The sequence below is a fragment of the Apium graveolens genome, chromosome 7, assembly GCF_009905375.1.
Source record: "Apium graveolens cultivar Ventura chromosome 7, ASM990537v1, whole genome shotgun sequence".
Classification (NCBI taxonomy): domain Eukaryota; kingdom Viridiplantae; phylum Streptophyta; class Magnoliopsida; order Apiales; family Apiaceae; genus Apium; species Apium graveolens.
In genome coordinates, this window is record NC_133653.1 from 103,501,788 (window position 1) to 103,524,939 (window position 23,152).

The 23,152-nt window shown below is 36.3% G+C and overlaps 1 protein-coding gene across 13 annotated transcripts; it reads right to left on the reverse strand.

Annotated features, from left to right (window-relative positions):
* Positions 1–18,668: 18,668 nt before the first annotated feature.
* On the reverse strand, positions 18,669–22,438 carry LOC141670840 (uncharacterized). Of its 13 annotated transcripts, none has more exons than XM_074476867.1 (7): positions 22,184–22,438; positions 21,696–21,859; positions 20,957–21,119; positions 20,393–20,565; positions 19,359–19,447; positions 18,798–18,940; positions 18,669–18,687 (listed from the first exon to the last, which is right to left on the reverse strand). In XM_074476867.1, the coding sequence occupies exons 1-4, from the start codon at positions 22,300–22,302 to the stop codon at positions 20,535–20,537; spliced, it is 477 nt and encodes a 158-aa protein (XP_074332968.1). In that variant the 5' UTR covers positions 22,303–22,438; the 3' UTR covers positions 18,669–18,687; positions 18,798–18,940; positions 19,359–19,447; positions 20,393–20,534. The 13 variants fall into 13 exon arrangements, 9 of the variants coding, with proteins under 9 accessions (XP_074332968.1, XP_074332969.1, XP_074332967.1 ...); XM_074476868.1 differs by having other exon boundaries at positions 18,798–18,959; XM_074476866.1 differs by having other exon boundaries at positions 19,359–19,491.
* Positions 22,439–23,152: the final 714 nt, after the last annotated feature.

Sequence of the window (23,152 nt, forward strand, 5' to 3'; positions counted from 1 at the left end):
AATTCTTGATTAGCTCTAACCGTCTCCTCGGGAGTATGTTGAGCTCTTTCTACGTAAAAATGTACTAGAGCTCCTATGGTTTGTGAATCTCACACTTCTCTCCATACAAGTAGTGCCTCAAATCTTTTAGGCAAAACTATTGCCATGAGCCCAAGCTCATAGGTGGGGATATCGAATTTTATATTCCCTTAATTATCTTGACGCGTACGCGATTACCTTGCTGTGCTATATAAGAAGCACCCTAATTCCTTATGCGAAGCGTCACTTACAAATCACAAAATCTCCTTTTTCCCTCCGGCAACGCCAACATAGGGGCCGTCACCAACCTTTGCTTCAGTTCTTGAAAGCTGTTCTCGCATTTCTCTGTCCATTCGAACTTCTCAGTCTTACGAGTAAGCCACGTTAAAGGGGGCTACTATCTTTACAAACTTGAACGAACCTCCGGTAGTGATCGACCAATCCTACCTCTGGTAGTCGACCTAACCATGGTCATCAATTCATCAGTGGTCCTTTATTCATTCTTGTCAGGATCCTCCATGGGATCCTCCTCAACAACTATCCCTTCTAGGACAACATCCTCAACCGCTACATCCTCAATATCAACATCATCCGGTCCTGCATTAGGACACTCTATCGGATCCACAATCCGATCTCCAATTAGTAATAAAACATCATCGCGCTGTTGCTCCTCAACCTCAGGGTTCGGAGTCCCGCTACCATGTACGATAACGAACTACGCTACTATCACGATATTTATAGGGGTTCCCATAAGGGTTTTAACTGTCAGTACTACGTTAGGTAGTCCGACTATGAACTTGGCAAGAGTTCTTATTATCTTAGTGAACTTATTATCTTAACGTCACATCATCTCTGAGGTTTATAACGCTTTAGCTCTGATACCACTTCTGTAACACCCCCAGATCCGGGGTAGGGGATCCAGGTTGTCACGAGTTCCATTTCCCTTAATAACACCCAATCTTAATACACAATCAACTACTCTGTACTGTAACCCCACAATAAACACACACACCACAAGTTATAGTCTCAGAGATAAATATCCAAAAATAATCACAAGTCGTTTTATTCCACAATTATATGTCAATACACCTTAAAAAGGTTTCTGAATAGATTTACATTTCTTAGCCATTATTACAATTGATAAAGATACATAAGTCTGGTACATTATTAGTTGAAAACTTAGCCTATTGGTAATTTCTACCTCAGCTACAGCGGCCTCAACGCTTCCAGAAAGCTGCGGAACGTATCCTATCCGCTTGCGAATTGGGAGCTTGGTCCTGTTCATCTTATCTATCTGATGTTGTGTGATGAAAGAAGAAAGCAAGGGTGAGCAGCAAGCCCACCAAAATAATATGTATAATGATTAACAATATATGAGCCTACTCATAATACTCATGAAAGTCTTGGTCACAAGAAATGAACCAAGTTGATATCTTAATGCGATGAAGTCGCAAAATATTCAGTATATATATATATACATATATACTTTTCAAAATATTGGAAGTCCTCTTCCATGCATAATATACACAAAGTCCCAGTGTATAACTGTATAAAAAAATATCGTTGCAAGGTGATCTCATATATCTAACCTTGTCTCAACGTTTTTCTGAAAATCTTTGTCATTCATAAGACAATTATTAATTAGATATAAGTTTAAAAGATGAAGTTACAAGATACCACAATATACTTATATCTTTCCCAAATACTACTTGAACTACCACCGTTCAAGTTATAATTAGTTTCAAAAGTTTATCACATAGATGAGACTACAAGACAAGATTTGAATAGATTCAATCTTTGAATATCATTATAAATAATGAAGTTACGAGATACTTCATTAAGTCCCGACATATATATACACCTATATATATATATATATACATTTCCTGAAAACCTCTGTCATGTAAAGTATGAACAGAATTGCAATATCCAATAAATTTGGAAAGGAAAGAATTTTGGCATAAACCTGATATCTTGCTGATCAGGCAAAGATACCAATAAGTAACCTTTTCTACTAGTAGATGGACGAATTCCCCACTGGTCATCACCCTGGTCTCAATAGGACCTTATGCTGGACTGCCACTCAGCCACTTATGCATTTGATGGACTCCCACTGAGCCACTTACACTATCATGGACGCCCACTGAGCTCATGTTGCTTATGCCGACTCGATAGATGGACTTACTTCCCGAACGTTGGGTAAGTAATCAATTCATTTACCAAAACTGCAACCTTGTTGCGAATATAAAATACACCACAGAGCCGGATCCCTTAGATTTTTGAGCGAGTATTCAAGTCCCCTTAAAATGGAAGATCTTGAATTTGAAAACAAGTTTTGGGATCCGCTCTACCCTTTTTAAATTCATTTTGAAGACTCGAAAACATTTTTAAGAATGTTTGGAGTAATGCTGATTTATGAAATAAATCAGTCCCAATTATGAAAGAAATATCTGAATATTATTATTTAAATAATATTCCCATAAAGAATAATGGAGGTAGAAGTTGGAAAACTTATACTCGAAATGAATAGCAAATAATCAAAGATATACTTATACGAAAGTAATATCTTTATTTGAATAATCAAAAATAAGTTTGATTATCGACACCTTATTCTTTAATAAAATAAAGAATATATTTCAGTAATAAGCGGAGTCATAATACCTCGAATGAATATTATAAATGATATTCATTAAATAAAATAAAGGAGTCATACATCCTCAAATGAATATTCAAATAATATTCAATAATAAAATAAAGGAGTCATAAGTCCTCGGATGAATATTTGAAATAATATTCAATAATAAAATAAAGGAGTCATAAGTCCTCGGATGAATATTTGAATAATATTCATTTAATAAAATAAAGAAGTCATAAACCCTCGAATGAATATTCATAATAATATTCATTAAATAAAATAAAGTTATCGAATAAACCTTATTCGATTAATAGTTTTGAAAACTATAACCACATATATATATATATAAATATATATGTATATATATACATATATACAAAATCTACTCGGGATCCTCGACTCCCGGTTCAGAAAATATTTCCACCTTTAGGGTCCCTATACTAAGGGTATATGCAAGTTACCGCTATCCTCTAGCATATGTATTATCAACTGAATCAACAGATATATATAGCAAGAATACGAAACAGGCATGCATATATATATATATATATCATAGCAGCATGCTTCAATATATTGCAACATTTGCTAATTAACCAACATGCATCTATCGCAAGATAATGCAAATACATATATACATCACAACAACAGTATAACGGGTAGAAAACTTGCCTGAGCAACTTGGGGTGAAAAAGGCTCGGGACGAGTCTGGTAACCTATAAACAACAAGTAAGTTGGAATTAAACCAAAGTCACTTGTAAATCTATACTCTAACCAATTCAGACTCTAACGCTCGTTTTGTGCTTACTGATTCTCTTAAGTCACTCGAGTACCCTCGGCTCCACCATTTTTTAATAATTTAACCTTTACGAGTTTTAAGGCGATTCCTTCGCGAGTGTCTTACCAACTGCCTAACACACTTACCATAAATGTTTCATACATTAATTAACCCTTTTTGGCCTTTAACCTATGTTTCAAAGTAAGGCAAGGGGAAATGTTTCGTTCGCGAAACGCCGTTACTTAAAACGGTCGTTTCTCCTAAACCGTGCATCGGAATCGAACGAACCACATATCAAAACGAAGCTCGTAACACGAGCTATCTAGACATGGCAATGGTCATAATATAGCAGGGGGTTCTCGGGTCCTAATGTTATGCACAAAAACAGTCTAAAGAAAATCGGACGTTACGACGGCTATGTTTACGTGATTTCCCAAATTTAAACCATTCAAAACCAACCACAATTCAACCCCAAATCAATCATACAACCAAATCCATCCAAAACACACTCCAACAGCCCCATCAAATCAATGTTACCAATTCATACTTATTTCTCAATTATGAACTAAGAGTTTTACTTAAGTTCATTGACTAATTAACCAAGATTTCCAACTCCAAAAATATCACAAAATCAACCAATCTCTAAACACACAATAATCATGCCTCTCACCAACTAAAATACTCATAACAAGCTTTAACATGATTACACACCCATTACCCTAACCCTTCATCTAAACATTAGGAAATCTAAACAACAAAACTTAAAGCTAAGATCATGAAGAGTTATACCTTCCTTGAAGCTTTTAATCCATGAAAGATCCTTGGAATGCCCATGGAAGCCTTAATCTAACCTCCTACAAGCTTGTTCTTTCAAAGAAATCAAGAACACAAAAATTAATTTCAAGAAAGTACTATTCACCATCTTCTTTCTTGATTTATAGAAAAAGATTGGCTTGGAATTAGAAGCTTAAACTTATAGGAAGTATGTAACTTAACTAGGAGAAGCTAGGATAATTACCTTGCTAAATAGTAAGTGGAGGAGCTTGGACTTTCATTTTTTAAGAAAAGAGGCCGAGAGCTTGAAGAAGAAAATGGGGGTTTTGTGTTTTTTGATGAAAATGAAATGTTTTGGCTTGGTTGGTTGCTTTTTGTCTTGTTTTTGGTTAATTACTTTTCTACCCTTGACTTTGTGTGATTTTAAATCAACCACATCTCCTTCCCCTTATGTCATGCTTATGTCACATTGCTATGTCATCATCCCTTCTAATCTCTTTGATTAGCTTCTAATTGTTTGCCTAATGACCGCTGATCTGTTATACGGTTCGCTTAACTTCCGTTTTCGTTTATCGTTTGAGGGATCATACCCGGGATCTTATTACTTAGGTTCCCTTAACCTTTCTCAATACATTATATTCCTTTTTATGATCCTCTATTATAATCCTTTAATTTAAATCCTTTTTATCCTGCTACCTTATACTCAATTCTTTCCGTATCTATTGGATTTCCGGGAAAAATCAAAGTGTTCGGATTTGGATTCTGACGATCTTTACATACACTTATATCCCATTTAAAGTACTAATAAAATCTCAGAATATCCATATCAGAACCCCTACATAGTGTGGCATGAAAAGTTTTCTCATTCAGCAAAAACACTATTCATAAGGGTTTCAAAATTTCCAAAAAATTGGGGTTATTAACAGAAACAATTCCAACTGTAGAGGACATGGCAACTGTACAATCACTTTTAGGCTTGAGGGAAGGGAGTGATTTTTTGAGTGAGAGGCTGGGTTGCTCCCAGGCAAAAGGAGAGGTTGAGAGTCACCAAATGCATGCTATTTCTTCCAGCATGGCAAAAGTAAGTGAGAGGAGTGCCACCTTAGAAGGTGAAGGTGAGGGTGTGAGGGTGTGTGTGAGCCAGGGGGAGCCTCTAATGCAAAAACAGAGAGAAATTGAGAGAAAGGCAGGTACAGAAGCTATAAGGGTGGATCCAGCCATTGCTAGTGAGTTAATAAAAGTGGATGATGCAGATAAGGAAAGACAATTTCAGCAACATTACAAAGCTGTCATTGATAACATTTCCTTGGATGCTGACACTTTTACTCACCCTGTTTCAGCCTTTCAATTTTTGGCTGTTCAGGGCAATGTGGAGGCAGAACAGACACTACACATTGTACACACTTCAGAATCTCTTCTCAGAGACAAAGGTGCTATCAACAGGCTGCCTTCTCAAGCTGGTGAGCCATCTGAAGAATTTGGAGTAAATTCTAATGATGATGACTCTAATTCTTTGAATGAGAGCATGAACTTAGGGGGAGTAGAAGGCCCAAGTTCTGCTCCTTCTCTTCCTGAATGGGCACTGGCCAAATCACCAACACCAGGAGAATTTGGTGTCACTTTGGTCAGACAAGTCATGACAATTCAGAAGGCCTTTCAGGAGACTCAAGATGCTGGTACCAAGGCAATTCTTCAAGCTCATCTGGAATCTCAGCATCTCTTGCAGTTGCAGCATTACCAGCAAAATCTAAGTGTGGATGAGCTCAAGCAGGACATTGCTGATCTGAAATCCTACAATGCTGAGAAATTGGATTCAGTTATACCCTATGGTACTATGCAAGATTTGTTGGGGAGACTGAGGAAAGCATCTGATGCTGATAAGAGGCTGGCCAGATTGGAAGATAGGGTTCAAATCATTGAAGACTCTATGGTCACCATTCTTCAGAATCAACAAACTCAAACAAATCTACTCATGCAGCTGGCAAAAGCACAAGGCTTGACCCCTACCCTTGATGATAACAAAAAGGGGAGAATAAAGGGGAAGGGGAAGGAGAGCCATCTACAACAGTTCAGATTTCTCAAGTGCTAGTTCCTGTCATCACAACTTCTCCACCAATTCAAGTCAAAGGAAAGCTAGATGGAATTGATCTAATCCAGATAGCAGCAGCTGAATTGCAAGTCAAAGAGCAAAGGAAGAAGATTGATGAAAAGATGCAACTAATATTTGGTTCTACAACTTCTCAATCACAATCTGTGAAGCATAGCACAAAAGTGGAATCAATTATTATGGAACTCAAGCCAGTAGGGAGGCATAAGGATGGAGAAACTTCTTCCAAAGATCTGCAACCTATGGTTCTCAAGCCCAACAACAGCTTCAACAAGGACTCTACAAAGAACCCTCTAAGCCTTGCTCAAATGAAAGGAGTGGATTTTCCTCTTCCAAAGCCTGATGAAGACAAGCTTTTGGGTAGAAGTATCATAAAGCTCAAAGAGAACATGGATGAGGCTGTAAGGAGGAACATGGCTGTTATCTTTAGAGAGGGAAAGAGCATCTATGTGATGCAAGGACATCCCAAATTCTCAATAGCCAAGAGGGAAGAAACCAAGAGGTTGAAGGAAGAAGCCAAACAGCTAAAGGCTAACAAAAGAGCACAAGCAAAGCTTGAAAAACAGCTAAAGTTAAGTCAGGCTGAAGAACAGAAAGAAATTGAAGACAAAGGTGAAGATAGAGCTATGGGGGACAAGGTTGATACTGAGATAGAAGAAAGAAGTAAGGAATAATGGCAGAAAGGGAATAGAAAGAAGGTCAATGCAAAGAGAAAGATGGTAGATGAGACTGAAGAAAACCAATCAATATCCAAACCACTACCCTCTATTCCTGAACCCATTGTGCCTGACCCCTTCATAAACATTCATGGTGAACCAATCATTCCTAAGGAGGAACCAATTGATTGGGACACCATCAAATTGCCCACCTTCCTAACCTCTTTTACACCATCAAAGAAGCAGAAAAGAAGAATCAAATCAACACCCCCTAAAGCCTCAATCAAATTCACACAGAAGCCTAAGCCTAAACCTCAAACCTCTAAAGATGATTATGTTCACATCTGTGACATAAAAGAATTTTCAGACATTGAACTCTATCTGGATGAGCTGGAGGATGTAAGGGGAATAGCTGCCTACAGACAGCTACCAGAAAGACTAGTGTTCAAATACAAAGGAGCTGGGGAAAGAACATGGTCTCTTCACAGAATTCTGAATGAAGGCTACTCTACCTTGATTAGAGTCTACTCAGCCATATAAAAGGATTCTGGCTTTACCAGGACTGCCAGGACTGAGATTCTCAACAAGATTGCCAACATAAGGAAAACTTGGAGGGAGCCCAATGCCTTGCCTAGAACTTTACTCATTGAAGAGAGAGGTATTACAATTCACAAATCACCTCATTGGTTGATGGAGTTCAGAGACAACAAAGGAGTCAGAAGATTTTTCAGAATTGAAGATCAGCTAAAGATTTCCAGTAATGAAACTCTCAAGGATATGCAGTCTAAGTTAGATATCAATGAAGAAGATGAAGCTGAATTCTACAGACAACTTCAACTTCAAATAGAGGAGAATGACAGGAGGCTAGGAAAGAAAACCAGGGATCAAAGGAAAAGAAAGTAATTTGCTCAGGCTAAAGGAGTACCCTTGGAAACAATGTATTTATTCAATTTCATCTCAGCATATACACTTTTGTAGCACTTTTGAATTTCTGCTTTGTTACAGTTTATATATTTGTTAAGTGTTTTGTTATCATCAAGCTAAACCCAAATTTATGCCTACAGTTCTAGTAGACATAAATAGGGGGAGATTTTAAGGAATATGTGTATTAGTTTGATGATCAGTTAAGCAAAACACTTAAGTAGAAATCTAGTGTTTGTAGCCTCAACAGATAAGACCATCTTGGCTATCCGTTGAAGAAGTAGCCTTACTTAGCAATAAGTTTGGTATTGTAGCACATTTTACTCTCTGGTTTCAAGCTGTAATTCTTAGATGTTGTTAGGAAATAATCAGTCATATTGACTACTAATGGATGTACAAATAGGAGGGCTAATTGTAAATATTTCATGCCTTGTAATTTTGTATAAGTGAAGAAGTGTCAACGGATATTGAAGACCTTCAACGGATAAGAAACAAAGCTTCAACGGATGTCTCTAATGCTTCAACGGATAAATATCCATCAACGGATAAGTGCTTCAACGGATAAAGCTTCAACTGCTAGAGCATCAACGGATAAAGCCATCAACGGATGAAAGCTTCAACGGATGCTCAGTCTCATAGCAGTTGATAGTGACAGTTAACAAAGCTGACAGAGGCACATGGATTGACAGAGATGTGGTAGCCTATTTCAGGAACAGCAGAAAAAGCAGTCGTTTTTAGTCTGGTTCAAAATGGAAAGTCAACAGATAATTCCATATTATACTGGATAAAAATGGAATAGAAACAAGTGGAGAACTATTTTCTTATTGTACTTTATCTTTGTCTTCACTTGTAAACTTGGTGATATATAAACCAAGTAGTAGCTAGTAATTAGATGTGAATTTTCCCTGAGCTGTTTAGAAATATCAAGAGAGAAAATTATCTAGTTTGTACTAGGAAGCAGCTGTGATTTAATTTTGAATCACAGATTTTCTGAAATAACACATCTCTGGTGGAACAACAAATCCACCAGAAAAGTTTTTAAGTTCTTTGTGTTCATTACATTTGTGTTTGAATATACATCTGTCTGCATCAGCTCCAAGCAATTCACACACATTTGATCACTCAAACACTTAGCCTTACAAACTGCTCAAAACTTGAAAAAGTTTTGAGATTTACATTCAACCCCCCTTCTGTAAATCTCATTGTTAGTCCACTGGGAATAACAAGTATGCCCATACTTTTCCAATCCGAGGGGGACATTAACATGGGCTTCCTTGTTTTCTTCATTTCTCATTTTCCTTAATCGTCATTGATTTGAAGTTTCTCAAACCTTTTTCATATGCCATTGTACACCCTCAACCTTTCGATAAGTTTTTCTTCTTCTATAATTAACTCATCCGTCATCGTGAAGTCTCTTCATTTTCTCAGGAATCATGCAATTGCATACACTAGATCTCTCGTCGAGTATGTGAACATCCTTCACTTTGGCGTTATCAGTTCTTTGTTCATATTTCCATCCTCGGCCGCGTCTAGGCCCTCTACGAGTCTTCCTGAATCTCTTATTGTGTCTAATTTCCTTCTGAAGACCTTCTTGAGTATCTTCAATCCATCTATAGTCGTTTCCTTGCTCGTAATCAGAGCTTCTTTGATCTTGTCGCAGAAAAACATGCTTGTCAACGCATAGTCTTTCCCTCTTCTTGAGAAGCATGTTGGTGTGTATAGGGATATCTTCCTTGAAGTGATCTTCATTCATCTCTGTTTTCATAATCAACATTCTTATATCTTCATCATCTAATTGCTTACCCAAACGGGCTTTTATACAAGAAGATAAAGATTCTTCTTAATTTTTCCCAATTTTCAAGCTGTTGAATTGAACCGTCTTGAGTTCATCACCAATTGATTTCTCTTTGGAGTGATATCTTCGAGGATGGTTTTGACTCCGTCACCCCTTCTCAGACCCAAGATTTTTCTGAAGTGCTTTAAAGAATCTTTCATTCAATGAAGTTGCTCCAATAAACCACCATTGTTGAAGCATAACGATGGTTGTTTATCCTCATGTTACTTAAAGCATGTGTCATCCTGCCATTTGAGGCGTTCGTCATTGTATCGCTTGAAGCAACCATTAATTTGTCATTCAAGGCGTTCATCATCATGTCGCTTAAATTGATCATTAGTATGTCGTTCAAGGCATTCAACATCATATCGCTTAAAGTGATCGTTAGTTTGATGTTTAAAGCATTCATCATTATGTCTCTTAAAGTGATCGCTAGTTTGCCGTTCAAGGCGTTCATCATCATGTCGCTTAAAGCGAAAATTTTCATGTTGTTTGAAGCATCCATCTCCATGTTGCTTGAAGCGTCCATCTCCATGTTGCTTGAAGCGTCCATCTCCATCTTTATTGAAGCGTCCATCTCCATGTTGCTCTTGCTTGTAGCATCCATTTTCATAGTTGTAGCCGTTGTTGCGAGAGTTTCCACCATTGTTAGACATTTTTTGCTCCTAAAATTGGATTTTATTCAAGCCCCTCCTTCAAGCGCCAATTTGTTAACGGAGGAATTTGGTTAACAAATATTTGAGGTTTGCGGCCAGAATCATGATCTGCAGCGGTGGTCGGTGATTAGAGAAATCACCAAAGTGCGTTAATTTGTGTTTAGTAAATGGTTGATATTGCTAGGGTTTATATTTTTCTTCTTAGAGCTCTCAAACACATACCCTCATAATGTGCCTACGCACCTCCTTTTATAGAGGATCAAGCCGGACGTAGTTCTCGGGGAACAAGAAACCTAGATGGACTTGGATTCTCATTTCGCGACCCAATAGGAGTTATCGAACCAACTTCCTATTATAACTCGAACATTGATTTGTTTTAGGAGTTCTCAAAGATGTGGCTTAGTCACAAAGGCCCAAGGCTCGGTTACGACTTCGGGACTTCACGGACAGGGAAACTTCCCTGCCGGTGGATATCCTCATTCGCTACCGCTACTTCCATCAATCGTAACTGCAGGTATAGCCATGACTTACCGCCAATGCCTAAGCACGTCTTTGCCCCCGATGAGGATAACCCGGCAGACAACAGGACAAGTGATCCCAAGCGTAGAAGTGCAAAGTATGAGATAACCCCAGAGTCTCCCGTTGAGGACAACCCGCCGAATACAGAGACAGGGCTCCTGTAACACCCCCAAATCCGGGGTCGGGGATCCGGGTTGTCACGAGTTCCATTTTCCTTAATAACACCCAATCTTAATAATTACTCAACTACTCTGTACCGTGACCCCACAATAAACATACACACCACACGTTATAGTCTCAGAGATGAACATCCAAAAATAATCACAAGTCGTTTTATTCCACAATTATATGCCAATACACCTTAAACAGGTTTCTGAATAAATTTACATTTCTTTGCCATTATTACAATTCATAAATATAAATAATCTGATACATCAAAAGTTGAAAGCCTAGCCTATTGGTAGTTCCTACCTCAGCTACAGCGACATCAACGCCTATAGGAAACTGCGAAACGTTTCCTATCCGCTCGCGAATTGGGAGCTTGGTCCTGTTCATCTTGTCTATCTGATGTTGTGTGATGAAAGAAGAAAGCAAGGGTGTGCAGCAAGCCCACCAAAATAATATGTATAATGATTTACAATATATGAGCCTACTCATAATACTCATGAAAGTCTTGGTCAAAAGAAATGAACCAAGTTTCATATCTTAATGCGATGAAGTCGCAAAATATTCAGTATATATACATATATACTTTTCAAAATCTTGTAAGTCCTTTTCCATGTATAATATACACAGAGTTCCAGTTTATAACTGTATAAAAAAATATCGTTGCAAGGTGATCTCATATATCTAACCTTGTCTCAACGTTTTTCTGAAAGTCTTTGATATGCATAAGATAATCATTTACTAGATATAAGTTTAAAAGATGAAGTTACAAGATACTCCAATATACTTATATCTTTTCCGAATACTACTTGAACTACCACCGTTCAAGTTATAATTAGTTTCAAAAGTTCATCACACTGATGAGACTACAAGATAAGACTTGAATAGATTCAATCTTTGAAATATTTTGAAGGAAATGAAGTTATTATATACTTCATTAAGTCCCGATATATATATATATATATATATATCCACATATACATCTTCTTTATACATTTCCTGAAAACCTCTGTCATGTAAAGTATGAACAGAATTGCAATATCCAATAAATTTGGAAAGGAAAGAATTGTGGCATAAACCTGATATCTTGCTGATCATGCAAAGATACCAATAAGTAACCTTTTCTACTAGTAGATGGACGAATTCCCCACTGGTCATCACCCTGGTCTCAATAGGACCTTATGTTGGACTGCCACTCAGTCACTTATGCATTTGATGGACTCCCACTGAGCCACTTACACTATCATGGACGCCCACTGAGCCCATGTTGCTTATGCCGACTCAATAGATGGACTTACTTCCCGAACGTTGGGTAAGTAATCAATTCATTTACCAAAACTGCAACCTTGTTGCGAATATAAAATACACCATAGAGCCGGATCCCTTAGATTTTTGAGCGAGTATTCAAGTCCCCTTAAAATGGAAGATCTTGAATTTGAAAACAAGTTTTGGGATCCGCTCTACCCTTTTTAAATTCATTTTGAAGAATCGAAAACATTTTTAAGAATGTTTGGAGTAATGCTGATTTATGAAATAAATCAGTCCCAATATGAAAGAAATATCTGAATATTATTATTTAAATAATATTCCCGTAAAGAATAATGGAGGTAGAAGTTAGAAAACTTATACTCGAATGAATAGCAAATAATCAAAGATATACTTATACGAAAGTAATATCTTTATTTGAATAAAAAAATAAGTTTGATTATCGACACCTTATTCTTTAATACAATAAAGAATATTATTAAGTAATAAGCGGAGTCATAATACCTCGAATGAATACTGTAAATAATATTCATAAAATAAAGGAGTCATACATCCTCAAATGAATATCCAAGTAATATTCAATAATAATATAAACTGAGTCATAAGCCCTCGAATGAATATTCAAATAATATTCAAATAATAAAATGAACTGAGTCATAAGCCCTCGAATGAATACTCGAATTAATATTCAATTAAGTAAAATAAAGGTATCGAATAAACCTTATTCGATCAATAGTTTTAAAAACTATAACCATATATATATATAAATATATGTATATATATATATAATATACTTGGGAACATCGACTCCTGGTTTAGAAATATGTTCACCTTTTATCCCCTATACTAAGGGTATACGCAACTACTTGCTTATTTCTAGCATAGGTATTATGCAACTATAAGCATTGAAATCAACAGATAGATAACCAGATTACGAAACAGACATGCATATATACCATATCAGCATGCTCCAATATATCGCAAAATTTGCTAATAACAATCATGCACTATCACAAGATAATGCATGTACACATATACATCACCACAACAGTATAACGGGTAGAAAACTTGCCTGAGCGACTTGGGGTGATAAAAGGCTCGGGACGAGTTTGGTAACCTATAAACAACAAGTATGTTGGAATTAAACCAAAGTCACTTGTAAATCTATACTTTAACTAACTTAGACTCTAACGCTTATTTTGCGCTTACTGATTCACTTAAGTCACTCGAGTACCCTCGGCTCCACCATTTTTAATAATTTAACCTTTACGAGTTTTAAGGCGATTCCTTCGCGAGTATCTTACTAACTGCCTAACACACTTACCATAAATGTTTCATACATTAATTAACCCATTTTGGTCTTTAACCTATGTTTCAAAGTAAGGCGAGGGGAAAAGTTTCGTTCGCGAAATGCCGTTACTTGAAACGGTCGTTTCTCCTAAACCGTGCATCGGAATTGAACAAACTACATATCAAAACGAAGCTCATAACACGAACTATCTAAACATGGCAATGGTCATAATCTAGCAGGGGGTTCTCGGGTCCTAATTTTATGCACAAAAGCAGTCCAAAGAAAATCGGACGTTACGACGACTATGTTTACGCGATTTCCCAATTTAAAACCATTCAAAACCAACCCAATTCAACCTCAAATCAAACATACAACCAACATCCATCCTTATCACATCATATCAGCCCCAACCAATTCAATTTTAACATTCATACTTATGCCTAAGCTTGAATTTAACTATACTACAATCTTTAACCAAAACAACAACATTTACCATTCCATTTCAATACCATTTCAATCCCAAACTCTAAATCACAAACATTAAGCTACAATATCACCCTACTAATCAAAATCATCTTATAATACATAGGAATCTAGGGTTTGGAGATGATATACCTTCCTCGAAGTGGTGGGAGGAGCTAGGAAGCCTTAAGAAGCCTTGAGAAGTCTTAGGAATGCTTGGATCTTCAAGGAAATCAAGAAAAATTCAAGTTAAAAACTTGAAAACACTATTCATTGTCTTCTTCATTGATAAAATGAAGAAGATTGAGAAGTAATTGATGGCTTAAACTCATGATATAGCCCTAACTAAGCATAAGGATGATTAGGGAATTAACTCACCAATTTAGGAAGCTTGGATCTTTGATTTTGAATTTCCTTGCCTTTAAAATGTCAAAAAGCCGAGAGCATGAAGAACAATGCCTTGGTTTCTTTTTTTTTTGATTTTGATGAAAAATGATTTGCTTGGCTTGGTTGGTTTGATTTTGTGTTTGTTTTAGTAAATTACCTAGTTGCCCTTGATTTTGTGTGGTTAAAAAGCCACCACATCTCCTTCCTTCCCATGTCATGCCCATGTCATGTGGTGATGTCATCTTTCCCTCCTTGTCCTCTTCTCATTGGTTGGGTGACATCACTCTCTCTAATCCCTTTGATTAACTTCCTAATTGTTTGCCTAATGACCGCTGATCTGTTATACGGTTCGCTTAACTTTCGTTCTCGTTTATCGTTTGAGGGATCATACCCGGGATCTTATTACTTAGGTTCCCTTAACCTTTCTCAATACATTATATTCCTTTTTATGATCCTCTATTATAATCCTTTAATTTAAATCCTTTTATCCTGTTACCTTATACTCAATTCTTTCCGTATCTATTAGATTTCCGGGAAAAATCAAAGTGTTCGGATTTGGATTCTGACGATCTTTACATACACTTATATCCCATATAAAGTACTAATAAAATCTCAGAATATCCATATCAGAACCCCTACATAGTGTGGCATGAAAAGTTTTCTCATTCAGCAAAAACACTTTTCATAAGGGTTTCAAAATTTCCCAAAAATTGGGGTTATTACAGCTCCCAAAGTACACACTAGATGTTTACAACCATTCCCCTATGAGGATAACCCGTAAGACTATAGAGTGACACCGAGAGACACCTTCGACATGTTTTTCGGGGCAACGCGCTACTGGAGGGCCCTTTTCCTTCATAGGGCTTTTCCTTCATAAGCAGCGCGCTATGAAGGATTGGAGTCCTCCGAAGTCCTCCCTCATGCCTAGGGCGCGCCCTAAGCATAGAGAGCTCTCCCAGGGGCTCCTCCTCTTATCTTGTATGATTCTTATGCTTTTTTCACTTTTCAGTTTAGTTGGGGGAGCGAACTCCTAACTAATTCTTCTTAGTCATCTCACTTGCATTGTGGAGCGACCACCTCATACGGCCATATAGCCAGGGACGCCTCCTAGGGGAATGTCCCCGGAGCCCGGGTCATTCTTCATTTCTTGATCATTTCACTCTTTCTCTATTGGCTTAAAATTGGACTTTATTGACTCATCATCAATACTTATTCTTCATCGTCGTCTTCTATTATAGCGACCGTCGTGGTATCATCGTCGTAACGGTCGTCGCACAATTCACCGTGGTTGTTGTGATGGTCTTCGTAAGCCTTCATATAAAAAAATTCATCAATCGTTGTTATTACTTCCCGTCATCAATAGTCGTCGTAAGCGACTCCCATATAGGGTGAGCCCTATGGAGAGCGCCCTAGGCTCTTAAGACGTGTTCTTCGGAGCTCTTCCGTCTTCATCCTCAGCGGTGACCTGACCCATTTTCTTAAAGATCCGATAATATACTCATGATGATTTTATGGTATAAGATATAGCACTAACAATCAAAATTGTATTGAATGTATAATCAAACACTTAGAGTGCATAAAATTGAGACACTAAATTGTATAAAATATGTAAAAAAACACTTAACCATTTTGTTGAGTAGATTCGAAAATGAAGGACATGAAATTCAATGCAACATTCTATGACTAAGCACATCAGTATCAGATACCATTTCATAAGGGAACATGTGGAAGTACAATAAAATTGGTCTTTGTTCCAACATATCAGCAAGTAGCAGATATATTCACCAAGCCTCTCTGTGAAGCCACATTCACAAGATTGGTGAATAAATTGGGAATGATTTCAGGGCAGTTTTCAAACTCTGATAATTAATTTTGCTGATATTTTTGAAGCATGGTATCTTATTATTTGTCAGTACTTGCTCGATACTGATTCTTATGCTAAATATTTGATGCCATTATAACATGCAAAATATGCTAAATGATCTTATGTGAAAGTTGCAAGTTGAACTGCTGATTATGCTTATAAACTCTGTTATTAGTTAAACTTATTTTGACTAATAGTTTATATCAGTAGTTGTTATATCATGATAATTGTGATTACCTGCCGTTAATGGTCAAACCTTGATTGTCTGTTTTTGATGAAAATGATATTTAAATCAGCATTGTAATTACAAAGGTTGACGTTAGCCTCAGATGGGACATTTTTCATGGTTACATGTGTTTACTGTTGAGCGAGATTTGGAACATGTTCGTTTAATGTTTAACCTTATTCTTGGGAACTGTGCATACAGTAACACACATTTATATGATTACTTTTTGAGTCAATCGTATGTTGCCATGTGTATGGCAGTTTTGCAATTAACAGACAGATGATTTACACTACCACACTTAACACATATTTTTCTTGGAGCATACTTATCAGGTGTGTAGTTGTTATGTTTATTAATCTCTAATTTACCATTTCTATTGTATTTCCTTTTAGCCTCTGTTCTAACATCAATCTTTTCTAGTCTGTCATTCAATTGCTTGATAGACAGATAACCAACGTTCACTTTCTTTTCCTTCTTCACTTGACTAGATTCTCCTGAAATGAATTTGTTGGAAACTGATCCATATTTTTCATTTAACTTGGCAAGTTTGGCTTTACTCACAGGTTTGCTCACAGCCGACGGATGAGGATTTATGTCACTCGACGGATAATCCTTATGATTATCCGACGGATGACTCTCATCATCCGTCGAGTCCACATCTGTTAGCAATCCTTCAACCAAATTGGATTCCAGCTTCTCCTTATCCTTTTTCCAGGCTGCATCACAAAAGGACTCAATACCTTGAACTTTGGTGATTTGAGCATGAACATCTCTTGATGTTTTCCATGCCTTAATCACCTCCTGTTCTCGTTCAAGCTGCTTCTTCAAAATCTCTTTTTTCTTCAAGGACTCAGTTAACTCATCCTTAGCAATCTTACACTCAATTCTCAGTTTTTCAAATTCAATGAACTGAGATTCTAGCACATTATTTCTCTCACTTAAAAACAAGTTATTTTCTTTGATTTTAGCATTTTCCTTAGTGAGGGACTTAAGTGTAACACGCAAATGATATAATTCTATAGACATGTCATTTATAGCATCACTACATTTAGCTTTAGATAAATGTGCAAGGTTAGCGGTGATTACCTGATTACTTGAAGAACTTGTCTCTGTTTCATCAGACTTGGCCAATAGGGCTAGATTGACATACACTACAAGAAAAAAGTCCACAGACATCGGTTTTTGGCCGATGTCTATGTTGTTTGGCAACCGATGTTGATGTCGGTGATGTCTATTCTAGACATCGGCCATAACCCGATGTCTTTACTTGCTTAGACATCGTTTCTGGCAAAAAAACTGATGTCCATGCATTGTTTTTTTACAAAAAATGTTAGAAATAAATAATTTAATAAATAAATTACACCTATTACAACAGATTAAACATATTACGAGCTATGTTTTTTTCCACATAGACATCGAGTATTTTCATTTAGGTGATGTAAAATCAGATATTAAACATCGATTTCTTTAGTGAAAGGTGATGTCTATATCGGCACATAGACATCAGTTTTATCCCAAACAAAGTGTTGTCCATGTTTAATTTAGACTTGAACATGTCAGTCTTTGACATCAATTATTCATCTAAAAGCGATGTACATTAACTTTTTTGACATCCGTTTTTCTTCTTTAAAAGTGATGTCTATATTGTCACATAAACATCAGTTTTATCCCAAACAAAGTGATGCCTATTTTCAATTTATACTTGAACATGGCAGTCTTTGACATCAGTTTTTTTATCTAAAAGCATGTACATTAACTTTTTTTGACATCAGTTTTTGTTCTTTAAAAGTGATGTACAATTGCTTTTGTAACTAAGATATATCAAATATACGGAACTTGCACTCAAGTAAACTAAAGAAATAATAGATTTAAATACATGCTTAAATATATAGTCTGGTCCTTTATCATCATCAAAATAAACTGCATCTTACATTGAAAAGATACTAGTTTATTTTCTGCTATGCCCATCAATTCATCATCTATATATTTTGGTGAAACATCTACATTCTCAGGAAGATTGAATCCAAGTTCCCGCTGTGTTTTAGAGTTTTGTCCACCAGTTGACTTCTGCAACACGTCTAAATAGATGCATGTTCCAGCTAATTTTTGGCAAAAAAGATTTAAAGGTGGCCTGTAAAATAGTGAAGTACGATGCTCAAGGTTTTTATGGAGTATACCCAAAATCAAAGCAGGGACAGAGAAAACAAATATCAGTGTGCGGAAGTTCTTTATAGTTTATACCTCTCAGCAGAAATGTGGTGCATTCGCGATCTGAGATTAGTATATGAATTATAAGATGCAGCAAACTCCAGAGATGCCATGGAACTCCAGAGAGTAAAAAGCTGTGGTACCATTAAGGGGAATAAGTTCCTTAGATCAAGTGGCTGCAAGCATGTGTTTACACTTCACATGTTAAAAAATGATCATATTATGAGCAATTTCTAGGAAATGTACGACATTACTAAAGGCTACAGCTACGACAAAACCTATTGTATTAACATATCCGAAGCGGTGAGTTTCATATTGTACTGGGAAATAATAATTATGGAAAAAGCCAAAGTGAAGTGCATCGTAGAGGTATATATTAGGGCACTGTACAAATAATACCATATCAGAACTGCAGGGTGAAAATATATTACTTACAATACTGCAACAAACAAATTATTGTGATTATTAATATATATATAAAAATCAAGTACAACAAACTAGCCTCCGACATACAAACAAATCCACAAGCAAATGCAGATGAAGCTCACAAGAAAACAAACTCGGGCGTAAAAAATGAAGATATTGTGAACTTACCAGCTTTTTTGGTTGCACGCATAAGAAGTTCTTCTATAAGGTGCTGAGCAGGGTCCCCTTCTGGAAACCACTTCTTGATTGCTCAAGTACTGATATAGACCATCGGATGAACATAAGCATATTGATGACTCCACTGAAATGAACTTAGTTAAGGACCAACAAAAGCTATGGTGGTTGCTCATGCAGCAAATAAGAAACATTTGAGATTGACTCAACAGAACTTTCATATTGACCTCATAAATAAAGAAAGACCTACCAGATATAAGGGAACAACAAACTAATAATAGGATAAGATCATCATCAGACACCTACAACCTGAATTTACAGAATTGTGAAGACCCTTACTGCTTTGTCCTGCTCAAGGCCAATCACAGTTCTCCACTTATATGATCAGCATTAATCCCATCAAACCAGCAAATTATAGCAAGACGGAAACTCAGTAGTCAAAATTTGCTCAAATTAGAGCACAAGTACTCTTAAGGTTACAATACGAAAGTTAAGTACATATTAGTGGCCACCAAATAAAGACATTTAGAATATTAAATGTCTTTAGAACATTAAAGTTAAACACACATAAAATGAAGAACATTAAAATGACTAGGAAATCAGTTGGCAGGGTAACTAGTGTTGGAGCTTCTTCCAAACGAATTCAGATTCTAATTGCACTATATGATGCATTTTTCATTATAAAGACAATCCAGACAAATTTTTATAACAAATTAATGTTTGAATTCTAAAAATTTATTTGATATAAAATTTTAATAACTTTAACTAAATGTAATTACATGTTTTTACTCCAAAATATTATCATGCTTGTGTTTGAGTGAGATAAGAGTGAAGGTCCTATTAACCCCTTTTTGAAAATAAAAATAACCAAAGTACCCATGACTTGCAGTTGGAATCCAAGAAACATACTCACTTCTTGTCAATAAAGAAAATAAAACACTCACTTGAAATGTGGAAATCTAACAAGAGAGCGTTGATTTCAGGAGAAATTTGATTTCCGTAAATAGGATGTGTATGGATTATGTTACCTTAGACGGAGAAGATGGTACATCTGGCACAGTCATATTAGAATTGAAAGTAAAAGTTCTAACTAAGCGGCTTTCCTACATATTTCCCATAATCCTCTGACTAAATGTTTGACTCTGTTGAAGTTTTTTATCGTCAGCATGTTTATGAGATCTTCTTGAGGGTAATGGAAGACCTGTAGAGAGAATTTATAGAATATATTTATTCAAGATATTTACCTTAATACTTCCATAGAAAATGCTTTAAATGTTATTTTGTAATTTAATAAATGTTGGAAGCAGCATATACTGCAGCACTAATGATACAGAAGATGTAACCTTCAGCATCAGTAGGTTCATATTTATTCTAGTATCAATACTTACTAGACGCAACATTTACAAGAAAATAACAAAAACCATCAAAATACAAGTGTCCTACAACTTCAGTATAAAGTACTAAAGGCAGGTTCATATTTATTCTAGCATCCACATCATATGTGCCAAGTTAATAAAAAATATACAGATTGATTAATTTATATTAGTAATATTATTGGTGAAAGCATCATCCGAAGAATGAACAGCATGCACCTTATGCTCTTCAACAACGTATCCCAATCAGTTTCACTGAATTGGTGTCCTCCAACTTCTATGAGATGGACCAATGCCCCCAAAGAAATTGACAGCACTGACTGATCTATCTTTTTGGCACATTCTAACAGCAAACTAAGTAATGGAGGCAGCACAAATGACACTTCCTAAGAGAAATAAAGAGAAATGTCACCAAATGACATGTATTGACAAGAACACAATCTGGATTAAGTACAAAACTAGCTAGGAAACAGGAGGACTACTTCTCACCAATTAAAATGGAAACCATAACAGAAAATAGATAATTAGCTTAGCTACATTAAGATCAAAATGAGTGTTATAAGAAAAATCATAAGCAGAGTTAAAACAAACAAGAATGCATATAAAATCCTTGATTCTCGGTTAACAGGGAAAGGATTGGAGTTCCGTGATATTATCTCTAAGCAAAGTGCAGCTTAAATTCAGGATTCCGCAAGATGTTTAGATGCATGATATCATGCATATTGGGTCACCAGTGACATTATTTACTGTCACAACTATCGTGGCAAAACAACCACTAAGTTTTGTAGCCCCTCTATATATAGCCTGATGCCTACTTTATAATATGCAGTTTTAGTTATAATAGTCTGATAGATACACTTACATATTCTCTGCAGTTCTCCTTAACAGATTGAATGGTTCAGAAAGTATCAAAAAGATGAAGAAGGTTAGAAATATCGAAAGTAGATGAAAAAATTACAAATATAGAGTTGGCAAGGTACTAGTTGTTTCTTGTGTTCCTCCTCAGGCTCAGACTCGGTGTCTAACTCAGTATGATACTCGGTATCATTGTTACGAATGCAAGTGGAAACACGTCTCCATTTTTTCAGGAACCAAAGAGAAACATGGGTCAAGACAAGACAACTGCAAAAAATACAAGACAACTAAAAAAATTACAAACAATCAAAGTACCTTAAATATAAATCAAAGATTACCTCAAATAATAGTTGTATCATATAGAAAAACAAAATTAAAAAATTAATAAATGAAAGATAAATCCAAGTAAACGAAAATAACATGTTAATTATTACCCAAACCATATTCCTTATAACCAACAAAAAGTATAAAAATTAAAAACCCCAATTTAAAAAATTAGGGTTTCGATTTTAAAAATCCCCAATTTAAGAAATTAGGTTTTTGATTTTAAAAAACTTAACTGTTAAAGCAGAGAAGACCATAATAGTATACATGTAAAGGAGACACCAAGAGATTGTTAGCAGACCGGTGAAGGTGATTGTGATGGTGAACCCATCGGACCAGGTGGAGATGGTGGTTACTAAAACAGCAGAGCTGGTGGCGGTGGCCATTAGAGTAGCGAAGGTTGTAGTGGTGAGAGACGAGTGAGAGAGAGAGAAAGAGAGAGAGAGAGAGAGAGAGAGAGAGATTCAGTGGGGGTTGAGAGACGAGAGAGAGATTTGTGAGAGATTTTTTTTTTGTTTTTAGTTTCTCTGGATATGGGGAATAATTGGCATTCAAACGAGGGAAAGTTTTGTAAAATTTCACTAAGGGGGGAAACAAATTGAAGTGGCCCGCGCTGATTTATTTTAGAGAACTTTAGACACCGGTTGTTAAATAATCGATGTCTTCAAATAACAACGACATCAGAAAAACACGGGGTGATGTTATTACCTCTTTTAACATCAGTGGCATCCGCAACCGATGTCTAATGTGTGATGTCTATTCAACTTTTTCTTGTAGTGATAGTTGACATCCTCATCCTCATCCAGAACATCTGCTGCCCAGTCATTTTCTTGTGTATTAAAAGCCCTTTCCTTTTGTTTGAGCAACTCAAAATATTTCTGTTTATAATCCACAGGCTCAAACTTCTTCTTGCTGGAATCTAACTTTCTACACTCACTAGAAAAGTGCCCTGCCAAGCCACATTTGAAACATTTGAATTTTAATTTATCCACCATGTTTCTATTTGGCTTAGCTGCTCCAAAGTTCTTCTTGAACTTGAGCTCGGAAAATCTTCTGAAAAGAAATGCAAGATGTTCATCAATATCCTCCATGTCATCTTGGCTCAAAGAATCTTCATTTTCGGCTACCATCCCCTTGCCCTTGTTTTCACAGACCTTTGAAGTAGACTCAACAGCTTTTATCTTCATCTCCTTCTCTTTCTCTAACTCAACAACCAGTGCAATGGACCCTCCCTTT

Bases quoted from the DNA above. Each gene is read 5' to 3' on its own strand.
- LOC141670840 (XM_074476860.1), bottom strand. From the start codon at position 22,302: ATGGCCACCGCCACCAGCTCTGCTGTTTTAGTAACCACCATCTCCACC. The intron at 21,860-22,183 runs GTATACTATTAT...TATTTTTTGCAG, and splicing joins TCTTGGTGTCTCCTTTACAT to TTGTCTTGTCTTGACCCATG. The intron at 21,120-21,695 runs GTAATTTTTTCA...TCTCTTAGGAAG, and splicing joins ACCTTGCCAACTCTATATTT to TGTCATTTGTGCTGCCTCCA.